The sequence below is a fragment of the Prionailurus bengalensis genome, chromosome C2, assembly GCF_016509475.1.
Source record: "Prionailurus bengalensis isolate Pbe53 chromosome C2, Fcat_Pben_1.1_paternal_pri, whole genome shotgun sequence".
NCBI lineage: Eukaryota > Metazoa > Chordata > Mammalia > Carnivora > Felidae > Prionailurus > Prionailurus bengalensis.
In genome coordinates, this window is record NC_057350.1 from 15,451,597 (window position 1) to 15,469,802 (window position 18,206).

Here is an 18,206-nt window from a genome sequence, read left to right on the forward strand (position 1 = left end):
AAAGGATCCATAGCTTCTTTCGGATTTCCTAAGGAAGCCTAAAGACTGAAGTAGGTTAAAAAAAATCACGTTGCTATGTTTATTTACCACCTCAGCTTCTGTAACCCTTCATAAATGCAAGATTTTACCAAAAGAATCCTTCCACCCTACTTCCCCGATGACTGTTAGCCAAATCCTTTCTGTCATAAGGGTGACTCTGTAGGAAGTAAATCCCACCATTATTTGGCTAGCATGTATTAGATGCTTTGTACGTGCTAAAGACTTTGCCAAGATAGAGGGGGAGTAAAATACGATGAAAAACTCCAGTGTATTGAATGAGGTCATTTAGCAGAGGATCTCATGGCTCGTTCTTTGCTATATCTGTAAAATTTAGGAATGTCTTGTACATATCTCACGTTGTTCTGAGAGACGTTAAATTTGACAATGCCCGTAAGGCATCAAGCCCACCACTGATGCATGAAATATCCTACATGTGAGAGATTACCATCATCAACACCATGAGTGGTATCGTGCCTAGGCAAAACTGTAAGAGTGATACAGCGCTTCCCACTGCTAACTCTGTCACTGCATCACCTCCCACATATACTATGGCACAACGGTGGTCCCCAAACCTTCTCTCAGCCTGACTTCCCAAGTATCCCTATTGTATCTTGCCCCATGTCATGAAATCTCCATACCTAACTCAGCACACTGCATCTTCCTCCTCTCCTTTGCTCCAGCCAACCACATTCTCCTCCTGCTCCTGTCTTGGTGACTAGAAATACCATCCAATTACTCAACACAGAAACTAGGAATTCACTTGACTCTACCTCACCCTTCCCACTTATGAGCTACCAAATTTTGTAGCTACTGCTTTCCGAATATGTTTCAGATTCAACCTCCTTTCTCCATCTCTATCATCATCTTCCTGCTATATTAGAACATTCTATCTCTCTGTCGCAAGCCCCCATTTTTTTCTCCATCCAGCATCCATGTGGCCTCAAAAACTGTACATTCCAAATAAAATATGTGACATTTCTCTTCTAGCATGAAACTCCTGAGTGCCCTATCCCCACTTCCACATTGCCTGAAATACAAAAGACACATTGTTTAGTGTGTCATGCAAAGTTCTCCACACCTTGTACCCACTGCCATTGTAACATCTAGTATGTAAATATATCTATAATAATGTCTATTACACAATTTTAAAAAAAAAGTTTATAGGGCACCTGGGTGGCTCAGTTGGCTAAGCATCCAACTCTTGATTTTGGCTCAGGTCATGATCTAACGAGAGTTCATGGGTTTGAGTCCCACATCAGGCTCTATGCTGATAGCATGGAGCCTGCTTGAGATTTCTCTCATTCCCTCTCTCTCTGTCCCTCCCCTGTTCATACACATTTCGTGTGCTCTCCCTCTCTAAAAATAAATAAATAAACTTTTGTTTTAAAGTTATAATTTTTTTGCAAACTGCCCTTTCTTGATGAAAGTATACTCCATTTAGGAGATTAAAGGTCTTCCCAAACATTACCAAAGGGATTCAAAATTAGGATCTAATTAATTCTAATATCTAAGAGATGTTGTAATAAAAATAACAACGTAGGTCTGAAATCCTGATAGAAGGAGGAAGGGTGAGTGAGGGTCCTCATGGTACCTGCAACACCATCCAAGGCACAACCTTATACAGCTAGGTCCAACTCTCTGGACAGGAAGGTCCCTCAAAAATATATGGGCAGCTTATCAAGCTCTCTTGGCTTGATGGATTCATTCCTTATATTAAAGCATCAACTCCTGTGGTTCTAACTCTTCTCTCACTAATCATATGCTTTTATTTGGGTTCTCAAAGTCCAGGAGAACGTTGTGCAAATTGACTTTCCTGCTACATACATCTCTTATTATCAATTAATAAATTAATATAACACAAAGAGCCCAGGCTTAATATCTAGCCTGGGTTCAACTGCATAGTTATATGCTCTTTCAAATGTATAAACTGAGGATAACACTTTCTCCCCAACAGTACATAAAAAAACAAAAACAAAACAAAACAAAAAAAGTATGGCAGCAGTGGGTATGTCGTGGCACTTAGAAAACAGTTGCAATGATCATTGTTGTTATAGCCTAAAACTACGTTTGGTTAATATAAATAGGTGATTCTCAGTTCTGGCTGAATGTAAATATTACCTGGGGAGCTTTGAACAGTTACCAATGCTTAGAACATACCCCAGACCAAATAAATCAGAATATTTAGAGAATGGGTACAGGTATTGGTGTTTTTTAAAAGCTCTTTAGAGATGCTAATACACTGACAAATACTCATATAAATAATTATTTTCTAAGCCTGGTAGCTATTAAATACATTGGCAAAATAAAAAGCCATAAAAGCTGAAGAACAGGACCCAGACTCACGATGACTTCACTAGTCTATGGATAACTCATGGGACCAGCAAGACCACCAATTATTGGCTGCATGCCCATATTTCCCTCAAAATGTTATCTGCAGAGTAATTGGAGGTATAGTTTTTATTGCCACCATTATTGCAAGATTACAATGTGTTCAACATATTTATTCTCTGTTAACTTTCCAGATTTGTTCAGTACTTTGTCTAGATTTGTTCAGTACTTTTAGATTTTCTCAGTACTTTGCTGTTCAAACTTTTCTTCATTGTGTTCTTTTTTTTTTTTTTTCCACATCATTTTCCCACCAGTTTTCCCTGGATGATACTGACAGTTTATTCTTCGGGTTCATGTAATCCTCCAAAATCTTGACTCTCTCCTATTTGCCAACTTGCCTATTTCATTCTGCCAGGGGAAATCTTTTTTCCCGCTCTGTTGTCAGCAGTCAGTATCCCTTAAATAGCATAATCTCTTCTGTTGTGCACCTGAGTGTTGCAATCTGGCTCTTCTGGTAGGATTATCAGAAGCTAAACTACCTCATTGTTTTCCACTCCATTTATTAATATCTGTAAGCATCAGCTTCCCTTCTTGTCCTAACCCTACTTCTAGAGAGAGAAGCTTATAAAGAAATTACAACTGAAAGATATTCCCAAACAGCATGACCATTTCATTCACCAACACTTTGTGGACTATCCTTTGCTTCTCTTTCATTTCTCTTGGGGGCAGGAGGAAGATGCCTGGGTTTGTAAGTGGCATAGCACCATCTTCCAACAGATGGAAAAGCCCTAGACTCTCTTTGTAGATGGCTGGTATCTGTGCACAGACACAGAGTTAGCAGGTGCACATGAATGGAAGGACACGGAAAAATTTTTAAAGTTTTCAACTTCAGGGGTACCTGGGTGGCTCAGTCGGTTAAGGGGCTGACTCTTGGTTTCAGCTCAGGTCATGATCTCACGGCTCATGAGTTTGAGCCCCACATTGGTCTCTGTGCTGACAGTATGGAGCCTGCTTGGGATTCTCTCTCTCTCTCTTGTCTCTTCCCCTCCCCCACTTGCACTGTGTCTCTGTCTCTTTCAAAATAAATTAACTTAAATTTTTTTTAATTTAAAAATAAAAATAAATAAAAATAATGTTTTAAACTTCAAACATTTTTCCCCTTGACACGTGCACTTGCTATTAATATACCAAAATTGTTCAGTCTCGGGTGCCATAATCACGGAAAGATGGGCAAATGAGGTACATTGGTTTCCTTTTGGTGCTGTAACAAATTTTTACAAATGTAGTAGCTTAAAACAACATGAATTTATTGACTTATAGTTGTGGAGGTCACAAGTGTAAAGTCAATATGACTTTACAAGTTGACAAGGCTGCATTCCTTTTGAAGGCTTTGTGGGGGGATCCAATTCCTTGCCTTTTCTAGCTGCTAAAAGCTGTCCTCATTCCTTGGCTTATGGCCCCACATCTATTGCCTTTCCCCCCTCCCCCGGCTTTCATTTCCACATCACCTTGTCTGCCTTCTGACCTTCTGCTTCCATCTTATAAGGACCCTGGTGATTATATTGGGCCCACCTGGATAAGGCAGAGTAATCCCCCCAGAGTCACCCCCGCCAAATTAAAATCCTTAAATTAATTGTGATGGCAAAATCCTTTTATTCTATGTATAGTAACATACTAACAGATTCTAGAAATTAGGATATGGACATTTTTATGGGGTCATTATTTAGCCTACTCCAAAGGAGTGGGGATCCAATGCTATGTTCTATGCATTCCACTGTTGCCTTTGTAGATATAGATTATGATCATTTAATTTGGCATGAGTATCTTTTTTTTTTAAAAAAGCAATAAAGACTGATCTCAAGGCCTACTTATACCTAAATTGTTCTACTGAAGGTCAACATTAAAAAGTGTGTTGTTGAAGAAGCAACTTCTCCAAAGACAGTGTAGATGCAGCCTAAAGTATGACACTTGGTAGGTGAGAAAGCACTATACCCTAGCACTCAAACGTTTTTCTAAAAATCACTGCTCTGAAACTTGATATCATTCAATGGATTTCCTGAAGATTATTCTTACACTGAAATAACTTACTTCTATCTTGTGGTAAAACCATTATTTTAGCCACATTGCATGTCATACATTTGGAAGTTGTTCACTTGAAATTATTGACTAAAAACCTTGTCTGATGATTGAGAATTTATCCTGATATTGAGAAGGCTATAAAAGCAGCAATACACTTCAGGTTAGTCAATATAAACTTCGAAGACACCTATTTTTCAATGAAAAGAAGCAGTAATAAAAACCCTTATAAATATTACAGGAATACCTCAAAATCACATAGGAGCACTCCAGGTTTCATTTTAAGTTTCTGCTACTATGATAGCAGTGTTATGCCAATTATTTGTGACATATGGCTTGCCCTTAGCAATGGATGCTGAGAATTTGTAGAGAATTTTTTGTTACTGCCTCTATAGCACTGCATTGCCTTCTAGAAAGTGATCAGGCTCAAATAGGGTGCAGACTTCTTGAGATACCAGGAAATGTTATCAGAAGACTTCTACCCAGAGACTTTCCAGGTATCTCATAGGCCAACTGTGTCACTAAACACAGGAGTTAGAGCCCACTAACTGTCTCGGTTATCTTCCTCAAGACTTGAATGAGGGCTCTTCAGACAAACTAAAATGTGATCTTTGTGCTGCTTGGGCTGCATATGATAACCCATCTAATTCCAAGAGATAGTCTTTGCTGAGAATAGAAAAGGAAAGTCAGTGCTACTGTGAACAAGGTCATAAGTGTCCTATTGTAAAAATTCCAGAGAGTGGATGGGCGGAGGTGAGGCCACCATTGTTAATGAGCAGTAACTGCCCCAGGGTATTTTGATAATGGTGGGACCATTAGAATTGTCCTTTTGAGAGTCAACTGTCAATGAGTTCTTTTCTATCTTCAAGATTCATTTTAACTACCAAAGGGGGGGAGGGGGAAAGAAACAGTAATTATTTTCTAGCCACTGAAACAACAGAATAGTATGTGGCATTTCCGTGATATCCTAATCCAGAGAATCTCTTCAAATAGGGTATCAGCCACCCTTCCTCTTGCTGGCTTAAGGATTATGTTTTCTAGATAGCATGGAATATCAAATGTATTCAGAGTATCAAGATTTTTAGTCTTTTGGTAGTCTTCTCTGTATTAGTCAGGGTTCTCCAGAGAAACTGAACCAATAGGAGAGAGATATGAAGAGACTTATTGGGGAATTGGTTCACATGACTCTGGAGGCTGAGAAGGCCTACAATCTGCCATCCACAAGGTGGAGAGCCAGGAAAGCCATGGTGTAAGTCCTGTTTGAGTCTGAAGGCCTGAGAACCAGAAAGGCCTGTGGTGAAAATCTTAGTCCAAGGCTAGGAGAAAACCAAAGTTCCAGCTCAGGTAGTCAGGCAGGAGGTAAAAGGACATATTCTCCTCCTTCTAAAGTTCTGTTCCATCCAGGTTCTCAGTGGACAGGATGATGCCCACCATATTGTGGGGTGGAGAACATCTGCTTTACTGAGTCACCATTTCAACAGCTTATCTCATCTGGAAACACCCTCACAGACATTCCCAGAGATAATGTTTAATCTGGGCATCCACTGGCCCAGTCAGGTTGACACATAAAATTAACTACCATAGTCTCTCTTGAGCTCTTATAATTGAGCTCTTATTATTAACAACGAATAGTATTTTGGGGGGCCTTTTTTGCTACTCTTACCCAACTCAGCTACCTCAGACCCGAACAGTTCATCCCTCTTCGTGAGAAAAAAATCTTTTAGCTTCTCCCAATCATGATTACTTATTATGCACTATAGTTCTATTACACAAGGAATTAAAGCAGCCTAGAAAGTACATTTGAAACAAAGTGATAAATACATTTTAAAGGGGAGAGGAGTTGGAACAAAGACGAATATTAGATAAGAAAAACAAAGCTGAATGGCATGAGCACACATAGAATATATACTTTGCGTTCCTACTAGTTGCTAATGAAGAACCCACAGTTTTCACCCTAAACTCCCCAGCAGTCAAAACAAAGTCATGAAAAAAGAACACCTCCATGCCTTGAAAAACTCATGCAACAGAAAATTGTTTTTATTCAGAAGAAAAACAGCTTGCTATGGCCCTGATAACCATGGTAATCACCTATCCAGGGTGAGTCTCTGGAGGGTGACATGTCAGGATCTTCCCCACCTCTTTGGCCAAAACCGGCACATGGCTCCCCCCAAGTACAAGAGAACAAGAAATGCAATCCTGCCATTTGCGTTTCAAGATGGGAAATTGGCAATAGCATCAATGGTGTCTAAACTATGGGTCTTCTAAAATCAAGAAGAGTAGTAGATTCTCAGTATTGCCCCTATTACAGATAGATAATGTTATTGAAAGGGCTGGAGTTTTTACTGTCTATCAATCGAGGTCAATGATATGATGTCAAGGGTTGTTAAATAAGAATAATCCTGTTAAGAAACAAACACTATCAAAAGAATATATTAGTGGAAGAATGAAGGGTAATATGAACAGTATTGACAGCCACATTCATTTCATATTAATGTGTGCGATGTGGTGTGTTTAGTGCTGTAAAAAATGATTTAGAGATAGCCAGAACTAGTTTCTAGCAATATTGCTTTGGTAAGGTACACACTGCCTAGGTCAGCACCACTCAGTTAGTCGGGCAGATAAGTACGCTATCAAAATTCAAAGAGGGTAACGTTTCTTAGGAAAAAGTCAGTTTTGCCAAGATTAGAAAACTCCCCATATCATGATTGTACTTTTTTATTTGAAAAACTGACATTTATCTTGATGTGACATTTTCTTAATCCCTTAATGACTTTTAGTGGAAATACCAATGTGCAGAGAGAAAATCATCATGTGAATGCAATACTTTTATTTATAAAGTATACTATTATTAGATGACAAACTGCTGGCCCCAACCAGTCTACAGACTCTTACATGGATGATTGCTTAAAAAGCACCACTTTTGATGCTACTGGCTTTATTCTTATCTAGAAGCTTCTCAGTCACCTGTGTCCTAGTGAGTACACAAAGGTAGCAGGTGAATGATCCATGACTATACTCGTTTCTTATTTTCCATTTATAGGAAATTCAAAGGAAGAACTAGGAGAAACTCACCCAGGCACTAAGTAGGAAAGTCAAGAATGGAGATTTTTCTAGCGTGCCAAATAAAAAGTATACCCGGATGACCCAAGGGTTCTATCTGCAATAAAAGTAGACCTGTTAGACGAATATTCCCTGTGTCTTCATAACTTTTTTCTGACATTAAATACGAGGCATATCGAATGAATATTTGCATCCAATCAAAAAATGTTTAAAAAAAAAGCCTATGCCCTCAATTGGCGACCAAACGTCTCCAAATCACATATTATTCTTATTTTTTATTTTTTAATTCACTTATTTATTTTTAAGAAAGAGAAAGAGAGAATGAGCAAGGGGAGGAGCAGAGAGGGAGAGAGAGAGAATCCTAAGCAGGGTCTGTACTGCCAAGCGTAGAGCCCAATGTGGGGCTTGAACTCATGAACCATGAGATCATAACCTGAGCCGAAACCAAAAGTGAGATGCTTAACAGATTGAGCCACCCAGGAGCCCCTCCGAAATCACATTTTAAAAGAAAAGTCAGCCCAGTGAAAAGCTGAAAACTCAGGTGCCTTTTTGTTGCTTTTTCAGTGTTAGAAACGATATTTTAAACCTCAGTGTCCAGCTCTATATCTTGACATAAAACTTGCCCAGTCCTCTTTCAAGAGGAGGCTTGGCTGCAATTACACTATCTAACAACCAAAGTGAAAAATTGGATTCCTGACTGACCGTGGCAGGTTAGCTCTTTATGCTCCGATGATATAAGAGACCAGCTAACAAGACCTCACCATGCATGGCTTTAAACGTTATTGATGGCCCTAAAGCAATTCTACCCTTTTTAAAATTCTTTTGTGAGCTCAGTCTTGTTATCACCATAGGAGTGACTTACACACGGTGGGGCTCAGGATTCAGAGAGAGTTTCCTGTCATTTGTCTTACCTTCATGACATTACAATTTCACTAAATATTCCTCTGGTCTCCACATTAGCAGAACAGGGCAAAAGAAGTGTCTGATTGGTGTGTTCAGTGCTGTCATTGAATACTCTCTTCATTCTTTATACCTTTTCACATGAAATCACTCTAGTTTACATATCTTAGGCACTTTCTAGGACCTCTGATAACATATGTTGCCTTTCCTGAGATCTTTGCAATCCATTTCTTCAATTGCAGTTATAAAAGTCTGTTCTTTGTTGTGAATGGACATGTTTTCCATATATTGGTGATTCTCAACCACTGCTGTGAAATACAGAAATCCAAACTCTGCTCTGAGGAATTCCAATTCAGGATGGCTCTGTAATGGAGTCTAACAATATCCGATTTAAAAATTTCCAGAGGGTATTCTCATTTGCATTCAGAATTTATCAGAGTTGTGGGGAGAACCGACTTGGAAATTTTATTTCCTAGGCTTCTGCATTCATTTCTATACAAATACCGAGAAACAGCACCCAAATAGTCCTTTGCCGACCTGCCCCCAAGGAAGGCGATGCCCTTGATTTGGGAGATTTAGAAACTGTTGCTTATCTCCAAGTCATTTGCAACTATTTCTCCTCAGTGGACACCATTTCCAGGAACCCAAAATAAGATCACAGTTTAATAAACTACCTCTACCCAGAAACCTTGTCCTTTCTGCTCACCTTCTTTCCCCCTCCCCTTCTAGGTAAAAACAATACAGACAGAATGTCTGGAACTGTTAAGATCCCAAGTAGGTAACTGGGGATCAGAATTAAGAGGTGGTGTGGCATTTGTACAGGAATGGTCCCCATCCTTCTATCTATAAACAAATCCTCTTTTCCCCTCCTCACACTGTGGGGTAAGATGGGAGAGCAGTAGAGAGAGAGGCTTCAGAGATATGCATATGTATAAATCCTCATTTAAATACATCTACATACCAGTATTGCAATTCAACATTTAATGAGTTCTACTCTGAGGCATTACGGTAAGTATTAAAGCTAAGGAGATCAATAAAATATCTAAGCATGGTGTTACTCAGAAACCCAGGCAATAAAGAAAGTAAAACACTGCATTATTAAGAACAATTCCAAATATTAACTTTGGTGAGCATAAACTATTTTTAAATTTGATCGTTAGACCTGCCACTTCAATGAAGATCGAACATAGTCTGATGAAAGAATATTGGATGGAGGTTAATGGTCTGGGTCCGCATCAGCCCACATCAGCCACTGATCTGTCTCAGGTTTCTGATCTGCTGAATCCATGGGTTTCCAAAGCCTCTTCCTGTTCTATGTCCTCAAGCTATTGCAATTGCCCTACTCATGATCTATTTCTTATTATAATTCTGTTTCTGATTCTTTCCCCGTATTTCTCTTTTGCAGATTCTGTTCATGGGCATGATGACTGAGTACTATCACTACTTTTTCACAACCCTGGTAAGCACATCTGGTAGAAACGTATTCCATGCTATAGGAAACATTTCCAGTTATTTCAAAGTCATCCCCACCAGTGTCAGAGGCAGGATATTGTCATGGAGATTTGTATTACTTTCCTAAGAAACCTATAAATCCAGAAATGCTGAAGAGCAGGGTTTTTTTTCTTTTTTAAACTAGCATCTATGTATATGCATCTGGAAAGGGATTAAAATGATACTTTCATTAAATAGAAACTGTCAAAGTGCATATGCATAAAGAAGAATCATCTACATTTTCTATATACACTAGAAGCCACACTAAAGCATATCTTGGCTTTTTTGATCTATATGATTTACCTGCCCAAGTCCAGTAGATAGCTGGCTTAGCCAGGGGTCACCTGTCAGGTGTTTTGAAGACCATTAAGAAAAGGAGCATCAGAGATGCTTTGCACAGAGAATATTCTTCACCATAAAAAAAAAAATGGCACTGAGCCTAATAAATTAAGAAACAACACTAAATGTTGAGAGTATCAGATCAAGGGAGAATGACTTAGGGCATTGAACACATGTGAATGATGTGATAGCTCTCATTCAATTTCAAAAATCTGTGCCCCCCCACTACACCCCTCCCGACACACACACACACACACACACACACACACACACACACACATTCCACTTTCTTACATGAAAAGAAAACGTAAAACCAACCTTCTTTACTACTCTGTTAAGGTGTGTCCATTGAAATCCACCCAGATTCTGGGAAATGTATTAAGTACCATTTTACCAAATAAAACTTGCAAGGGAGGCTGATGAGTAAGGGAAATATAAGAATTTGGAACAAGGACCAGCTGTCCTTGAATAAATACTACTGATAGGAACAGTTCATTCTATTCCTCACTCAAGTATCTCTGAGAGCATGAAGAGGTACAGAGGACATCATGAGACCAATGTTCTGGGGCAAGTGCCAAAATCATCACTGCTCCAGAGCTTGGGACAAGGGAGTGGGATGCAGGGCAGAAGATCTTGAACTAAAGTTTCCATGATCTTCCCCCCCCCCCTCATGGACATCCTAATCAGGTCTTCTGTCAGAACAGTCAAGGGAAACCTTGAGACCTGGAAAGCATCTTAGGTCACAAGTACAACCATCTCCCCATCACCATGAATACCTGGGTTCTACCCAAGGTGGCATGGCCACCTGCCACAGAAATTTCTATCATCCCTGGCTGTGCACCCTCCTAAGGCTAGTTTTGTTGCAATTTGAGAAAGAATATGAACAAAGAAAAAGGCTGGTCTTCACAGAGACCTTTCAGGAACAAACAACTTACTCTCATAGTCTTGCTTTTTTCATCCTTCCTTGACAAGCAGGTGTTGCAAATCGGACCCTAGACTTTCCGTATTCTATATTGCATAGAAACCTCAACTTTTAAGCCCACCTAATTTTGCACCTGTGTAATGTATTCATTTTAGCGCACTGCGTTATGTGCTATAGAGTCTGTGAGGGATTCCATATGCATTCTGGAATTTTCTGTCTGACCTCTTGTAGTTTGAGTAACTTTTCTTCCATTCATTGGGTGGAAATCTTTCTAGGTCTTCTTCTTTAAATTTGCTTCTTTAAGCATTTTCCTTTGGTTTTATCTGCATTCTTCCATGCTTTGCTTTTATATATTCTTACCCTTCTTGCCCATGAGTATTAATAAAACTTAAAAGGAGAAAGAGAGTTACATAGTACAAAGGGAAAAATATATATATAACACTTTAGAAGGCAGTACTCTTTTTCTGATACTGAGCCAGGAGCACAGAGCTGCCCTCTTAAAATTCTACAGTCTAATCCAACATTATCTTGGTAAAGGGTGGCAGTGTAGAGAAGAATTCTTCAAAAGAACAAATCTGGATGCATCTTCTGCAAATACAAATCATGAGGTATTTCTGAAGCTACTTCTTTCTCCTTAGAACTGCGGTCATCACTGATAATATACTATCTTGCATTGCACTTCCATAAAGCATTTACACCGTTAGGAAATTTCCATGGAAGTTTTTCTCTTTTTTTATTCCTGTTAAATGTTATTTTGGAAGTCTGGTTTATTCTTCAATGTGAGGCATTTTTAATGGCATTTTAGAGTCAAACCTTTCTTCATAAGAAAAAAGTTGCAATTATCGCATAGATCTGTTTTAAATATGAATCAACATAAACCCCTGGTTTCCACTCAGCCTCCTCTGTCATGGAAGACACGAGTGGATTAAATGTTTTTTTCTGGAAACGCTGTCTGACAGGGAACTAGTTCTACTGTTGTGATACCCAGGTTCGCACAACTCTATGCTCCAATTTATTCTCTGAAGAGAACCCTTCGCTTCCTATTCAGAGCTTGTGTCCGGTGAACATTCTTCATGCACTCAATGTATGGGACATGGGTGATTTTCAATGAGCCAGGAAATGATAATTTTTCCTCCTGGAAATGATCTTCCTGTCAAGTGCATATGCAAGTTCCAAATTCCACCACCTTTATAAGATCTGAGGCAGCCAGATGTGATGGAGAAGGGAGGAACTGACAAGCGGGTCATTCTTGAACCAATCACATCACCACTCAGATTTTCAGTGTCCTCGTGTATAAAATAAAAGCATCAGAACAAGTGGACACAAAGATACCTTCCAACACCCCAAACACTATACCCCCGACAGAATTCTCCAACTTCTCAGAATACCCAAGGGCATACTAATTATTGACAGCCAAATTCCTCTTCTTGATTTGCCCAAACTCTAACACTGTTGCAAAAAAATAGATGCAAACGAAAACTGTCCACTGCCTTAGAGCTTCTCAGGCAGCACACAAAGGAAGAACCATAGGAAATGTTCTTTCGTGAAGTGGCATGAGGATGTTTGCCATTTTCGTTTTAATCTGTTGCTTCTGCGATCGTTATTCTCTTTTGCATAGAGAGCGTTGAAAATGTTAACCCTTTCTACTTTTATCATTTTTAATACTGCGCAGGACTTATTTGCTTTAGATCTGGAACTCTATAGGTACAGTGGTGTAAACATGACCGGGTTTCGGCTGCTTAATATTGACAACCCTCGCGTGTCCTCCATCATTGAGAAGTGGTCCATGGAGAGACTGCAGGCCCCCCCCAGGCCAGAGACTGGCCTTTTGGATGGCATGATGACAGTAAGTAGTCTTAAAACAGAATCACTTGAGGTGATGTTTGAATTCCTCGGGGGTTGGGTTAAGAATCTCGCATGCCTTCCCTAGTGTGAGTAAACGTATCACAACCTGTGCCTTGACTTGAATGAAAGAAGAAGGAGTAAACTTTTCAGGTATTTTCAATGCCTCGGCATGGCTACGCTCAAAAACTGCTATTTTCAGCCTTCTGGCTATACACGCCCCAGATCAAGTTAATAAGAGTAGCCACCATTGTCAGCCAGATGGAGCCAAGGCAGAAACCAAAGCGAGGGTAAGTGGAGAGAGTTTTGCCCCTGGGAATGTGGCCTTGGGAAGAAGGGAGAGAAAGAAGAGGAACAAGCTGCCTACAAAAATTAGACAGAACCTCATTTCTGCCTTCCTCATTTCTGCCACATCTCAGCAAGCGGCGGCACACATGGAAAAGTGCCAGATTTACATACAGTTGGCGTGTTCACGTTCTTCCTGCCTGGATATGTACAGGAACACCTTTGCAGACATTGACAGTGATTCACACCAGCCATATGTTGCTCTTGAAGCAGTTGCCAGACCCACCCCCTGACAAAGGAGAGGTACTCGGCTGAACAGATAAATTGCAAACTGCCTCATCAGAGAGCTTCTTGCTAACATCATTTGTCTTCTGTTGTCAAAGGCACCTACCCTAGTTTTATTTCTCTAATGAAGCTCCCTGTGTGATGAAGAAAATAGCAGGAGATAAAAAAAAAAAAAAAAAAAAAGCTTTCTATGTAGGAACAGTGTCATCTAAAGGGAAAGACACTGGGAATGCAGGCAGGTAATAGCATTTGAAATTGGCCTAGTATTTCATTTCTCTCTTGCCATCATCGGGAGAAGCACTCTTGCTTTAAAGATGCAATTTACTGATAACTGAAAGGTATCCTCTTGCAGAGAAATGAACTTGGGATTTCTTTTTTCATGAGAAACAAGTGAGTAGAAAAAATAAATGAATGAATGAAGTGGTTCTGGATGATTCCACGTTCAAGCTCCCTGTCTGTTTTTCAAACCTGAAATAACTCTTAAAATACACAAAGTTATCTGAGAGATAATGATGGGAAGCATTTTGGTACAAATGAGCCTTGGGCGATTTAAAATGTTGCTTTGAATAAGAACAAGTAGAGAATATCTGAGGAAATACTAGGCTTTCTGAAAGGGGAGGAGCAAGCCAGAGAGAGAGAAAGAGTCAGAGACAGAGAGAGACAGAGAGCTATGCTAATACACTGTTTTTTCTCGTTTTCCTCTTGGATTTGTAGTTGCAGTGACTTCAAATATGGCTCAAAATCCTCTGACCATCCTCCCTGCCCCCAATGAGATTTCTATCATAGGATAAGATCTCAAATAATTGTTACCTCTGCTTGGTATATACCACTAAAAAAGTTACAGTTTGGAGCTATGTTAACACAGATTGTGGATTCATGCCAAACAGTAAATATTCATCACAAGGATGGCTTAATCTATTTAAAAAAAAAAAAGCATCTGTTGTATTCAATTATACTGAGCTGACAGGACAGTTTGTACATATTGACTGAGATGAGGAAAATCATTAATAAGGAGGAAAGAGCCTCACAACTCACACTGACTCAGGCCAGGCACGGAGTCCAGCTATTTCCCCAGCACAGCTCTTGGTGACTTGGGCAAGTGACAGTCCCGTGGGCAAGAGGCATGACAGAGTCAAGTTCCAATGGATGGAAGAGGTCCTGTTTTGCCTGAAGTTTATGACTGTCATCTCCCCTAAGAAAGAGATCTCTAGGCTCTGTTATTGCTTATTGTTATTATTATACACTATAAAAAAGAAAATAGGGGTTTATCAGAACAGGAGAGAAGGGCTCACCAGGGCACTAAAAGTGGGGAGTATAGCTATATCAGGTCATGTCTAGACGAGTCAAAAATGTGGTAGAACACAGCACCCACTAGAAGTTGGATCCCATGGTCATGCAGAATTGTTTGCGCCCAATTTTACTGAGATACAATTGTACACATTGTAGAATGTGTACAGCCTAACAGGTTGACTTACATATATTGTAAAACGATTATTGCAGTAAGTTCAGTTAGTATCCGTCATCTCATGTAGATACCATAGAAAGAAAAAAAAAATAGGTATAGTTTTGAAATTTATCCCATGAAGCATGATATTGACCTTTATTTACCCAAAGAGTCCATTTACCAGTTCACTGGTTCCTTTTTGCTTCTAGTAAAGGCGACCCGTTTGGGGATGTAGAAACTGAGTCACAGCAAATTTAAAGAGCAGCTTTAAAGGCACTCAGTGGACTAATCTGAGTCAAGAGAGCACACCCCATGTCTCCAAGCTGGGGCCCAGATCTAACAAATCTTTGTTCTCGTGTCGCCTCTGTACTCAGACTCTTTTCTTCTCGACCTTACTGATGAAACGTCCCCTGGTTTCAGTTCCACAGGGTCTGTAGTCCTCAGATCTCATGTTTTATTCCTTCGTGTATCTGTATCATTTGTGGCTCTCACTACCTAAAACCCTCCCTGATTCCGGTTTGCCACTTCATCAGAGAAGCCTGCTATGAATCCCCTATCTAAATAATCTAAATAGTAGCCCCCTGCTGTTATTCTCTCTCCCATAGCCTGTTTCCCCTTGCTCTGTAGCCCTGTGACTTAATACACTATACTTTGATTTGTTTGTTCTATGCTTTCCCTTACATGAATATAAGCTCCATGAGGACAGAGACTTTGTCGTTTTGTGATCTGCCTCATCCCCAGCACTGGGAAAGGCCTGGCACAAAGCAGGCCTTCAATAACTATGTATTTAATAAAGGAACTAATACTAAATAAATAAGAATTGAGCATCTTCTAAGACCAAGATGTTAAATGAAAAATATTCATATAGTCCCGAAATAATTCTGTAAAAGTCCAAAGAGAGTTCCTATAAATAAGAAATAGGCCTGAGTAGTGCAGATAGAGATTATTCTAAACTATTAATATTATTTTAAAAATTAACCTAGACTAACCACTGTTAATATTTAAGTTACACCATTACTCTAATAGAATTGCATTCTCTGAAATTGTATGCATTATACCACCACTCTCCAATGTGAATTTCCCTGTTGCCCTATATAGTTATATTTTTGTGTGCACTACATACATATACAGATGTCTTATAAATATATAATGTAGAAAAAATTTTAATATGTTTAAAAATACCCATGTGTTTTTACTTCCCACCTATTTGTCTAATGTCCTCTTTAATGTTTGTTTGAAATTTATTTCTTTTGAGAGAGCAAGAGTGGGGAAGGGGCAGGAAAAGTGGAGGGAGAGAGAATCCCAAGCAGACTCTGTGCTGTCACAACAGAGTCTGACGTGGGGCTCGAACTCACAAACTGGGAAATCATTAACTGAGCTAAAATCAAAAGTCAGAGACTTAACCAACTGAGCCACCCAGGTGCCCCTTTAATATGTTTAACTATTAAAAATTTCTTAGAACGTCATACACTAAAATATCATCAAATAATATTATGATATATATCAAAACACATCCAAACGTGAAAAGCATGTCCAAGATGAAAAATATTGATTCCAGACTTAAGAGCCATAGATGTAATTAAAGGGAAAAAATGTTGACTTTAAAAATATGGTTAAAATTAAGTTAAGAAAACTGTTACTGAGTCAGTAGAGTCCAAAAATAGTGAAACTCGTTATTTAAAACATCTTGAGATTAAAAAAAGAAGGTGTTTTATCAACCGAAGTGTTAATTAACTCAATAGAGGTTGGAGTGATTTTATGAAATGTACTTCATTTCTTTTCACTACGTTTAAATTTCCCTTAACATTTGGGCTGATTTAATCTATTGGCTTTTAGATAGACTGGGATAATGGAGCGGTTCATTTTAGGATAGATTCCTCTCTGACTGTGAACCAAAACTATATATGATTCAACACTACATAGGAATCATAGAAACAACACAATGCCGGTCTATCATTGGCCTTCCCGGTTCTTTAAATGCATTCACGATATCAAGTTAGGTCAGTAGTTTTATGTCACATGTGAGTATTTCCTAGCATGACCCAAAAGGGAGGCACTTTTGAGTCTCCACCTAAATGTTCATTCCAGTGATGAAAGACAATGGGCTGTGGGATTCCAGATAAGCAAAGCCTACGTTAAGTACTGACTATGTCCCCTGAATAACTGAACGACCTGACTAGGTTATTTAGCCTCTAGGAGCCTGCTAGCTCATCTGTAAATCTGTAAAATAATACTGTGCAGTGCTCTATAGATTAAATTAGATAATGTCTACAAAGCCTCCAGGACATAGAATTGAATTTACTTGATGGTACCTGCTGTGAAGCCAGTGTGTACTCAATCAAAGAACAAAAGGCATTCTGAAATGCAGAGGCAGAATCCTTTTTGTTTACAAGAGGCAAATTTCTTGGCTTGCACATGGAGCCCAGGATGGCTCCTTCCCTGGTACCTGTGTGACCTTCTGCGACCAGTGGAATCACCTGGGTATGTTTTCCAACTCCACATATGGTCCTCTTTTTCCAACTCCCCCCTGTCTCCCTCAAAAGCTAAAAATGCTTCTTCATGTTACAATATGTCAACCTCTGTGCCGGGTCTCACTGGACCTGCTGGAGTTGCTGCCTCAATTACCAAATTTCTAGATTGTGAGTACGTGATTATATCTTTACTACCTCTACAGCCCATTTCCAAACCCTGGTTTGCTTGCAGCTCGCTCTTTGCAGCATCATTCCCAACTCAGGATGTTCACTGCCTCTCCCACTACTTTGGCTCCTCAACAGCATCCACCCCCACAAGGGAAACTAGCTAATTCATACTAAGAGACAAATTCTGCTAGCTGTATGCTGTGGGTGAGATACTTTAATAGAGGACCCAAGTAAGAGAGTAAATTTAGGAAATGAAGGGAAAGGGTGTTATTTGGGAGAACTTCTCTTTTAGAAGAGAAGATTCTAAATTTGCAGAGAAGATGGGAAATCCATACTTTCTGCCCATTCGCTCCACAAGGACTAAGTCTTCCTTCAGCACCCCGATCTTGTCCAGCTTTTCCCAACAGTGTTATATACCAGGAAGAGAGCAAAATGCAAGGACTCTGTAAAGCCACATCCTGTCACTAATCCTCATTCCTAAGGTGTAGCATCTCACTGGATTGTGTTGGGGTCCCCAGGACCATATTCAGGTTTGATGATTTGGTAGAAGGACTCA

At 39.5% G+C, this 18,206-nt stretch overlaps 1 protein-coding gene across 7 annotated transcripts in view; it reads left to right on the forward strand.

Annotated features, from left to right (window-relative positions):
* The window catches only part of GRIK1 (glutamate ionotropic receptor kainate type subunit 1), a 369,747-nt gene that overhangs the window by 252,412 nt on the left and 99,129 nt on the right, over nucleotides 1–18,206 (forward strand). For all 7 annotated transcript variants that reach the window (XM_043593769.1, XM_043593770.1, XM_043593771.1 and 4 more), the window contains exons 5-6: nucleotides 9,809–9,862; nucleotides 12,828–13,001. In XM_043593769.1, the coding sequence (XP_043449704.1) occupies nucleotides 9,809–9,862; nucleotides 12,828–13,001 (228 nt within the window). The remainder of the gene's footprint in view (nucleotides 1–9,808; nucleotides 9,863–12,827; nucleotides 13,002–18,206) is intronic.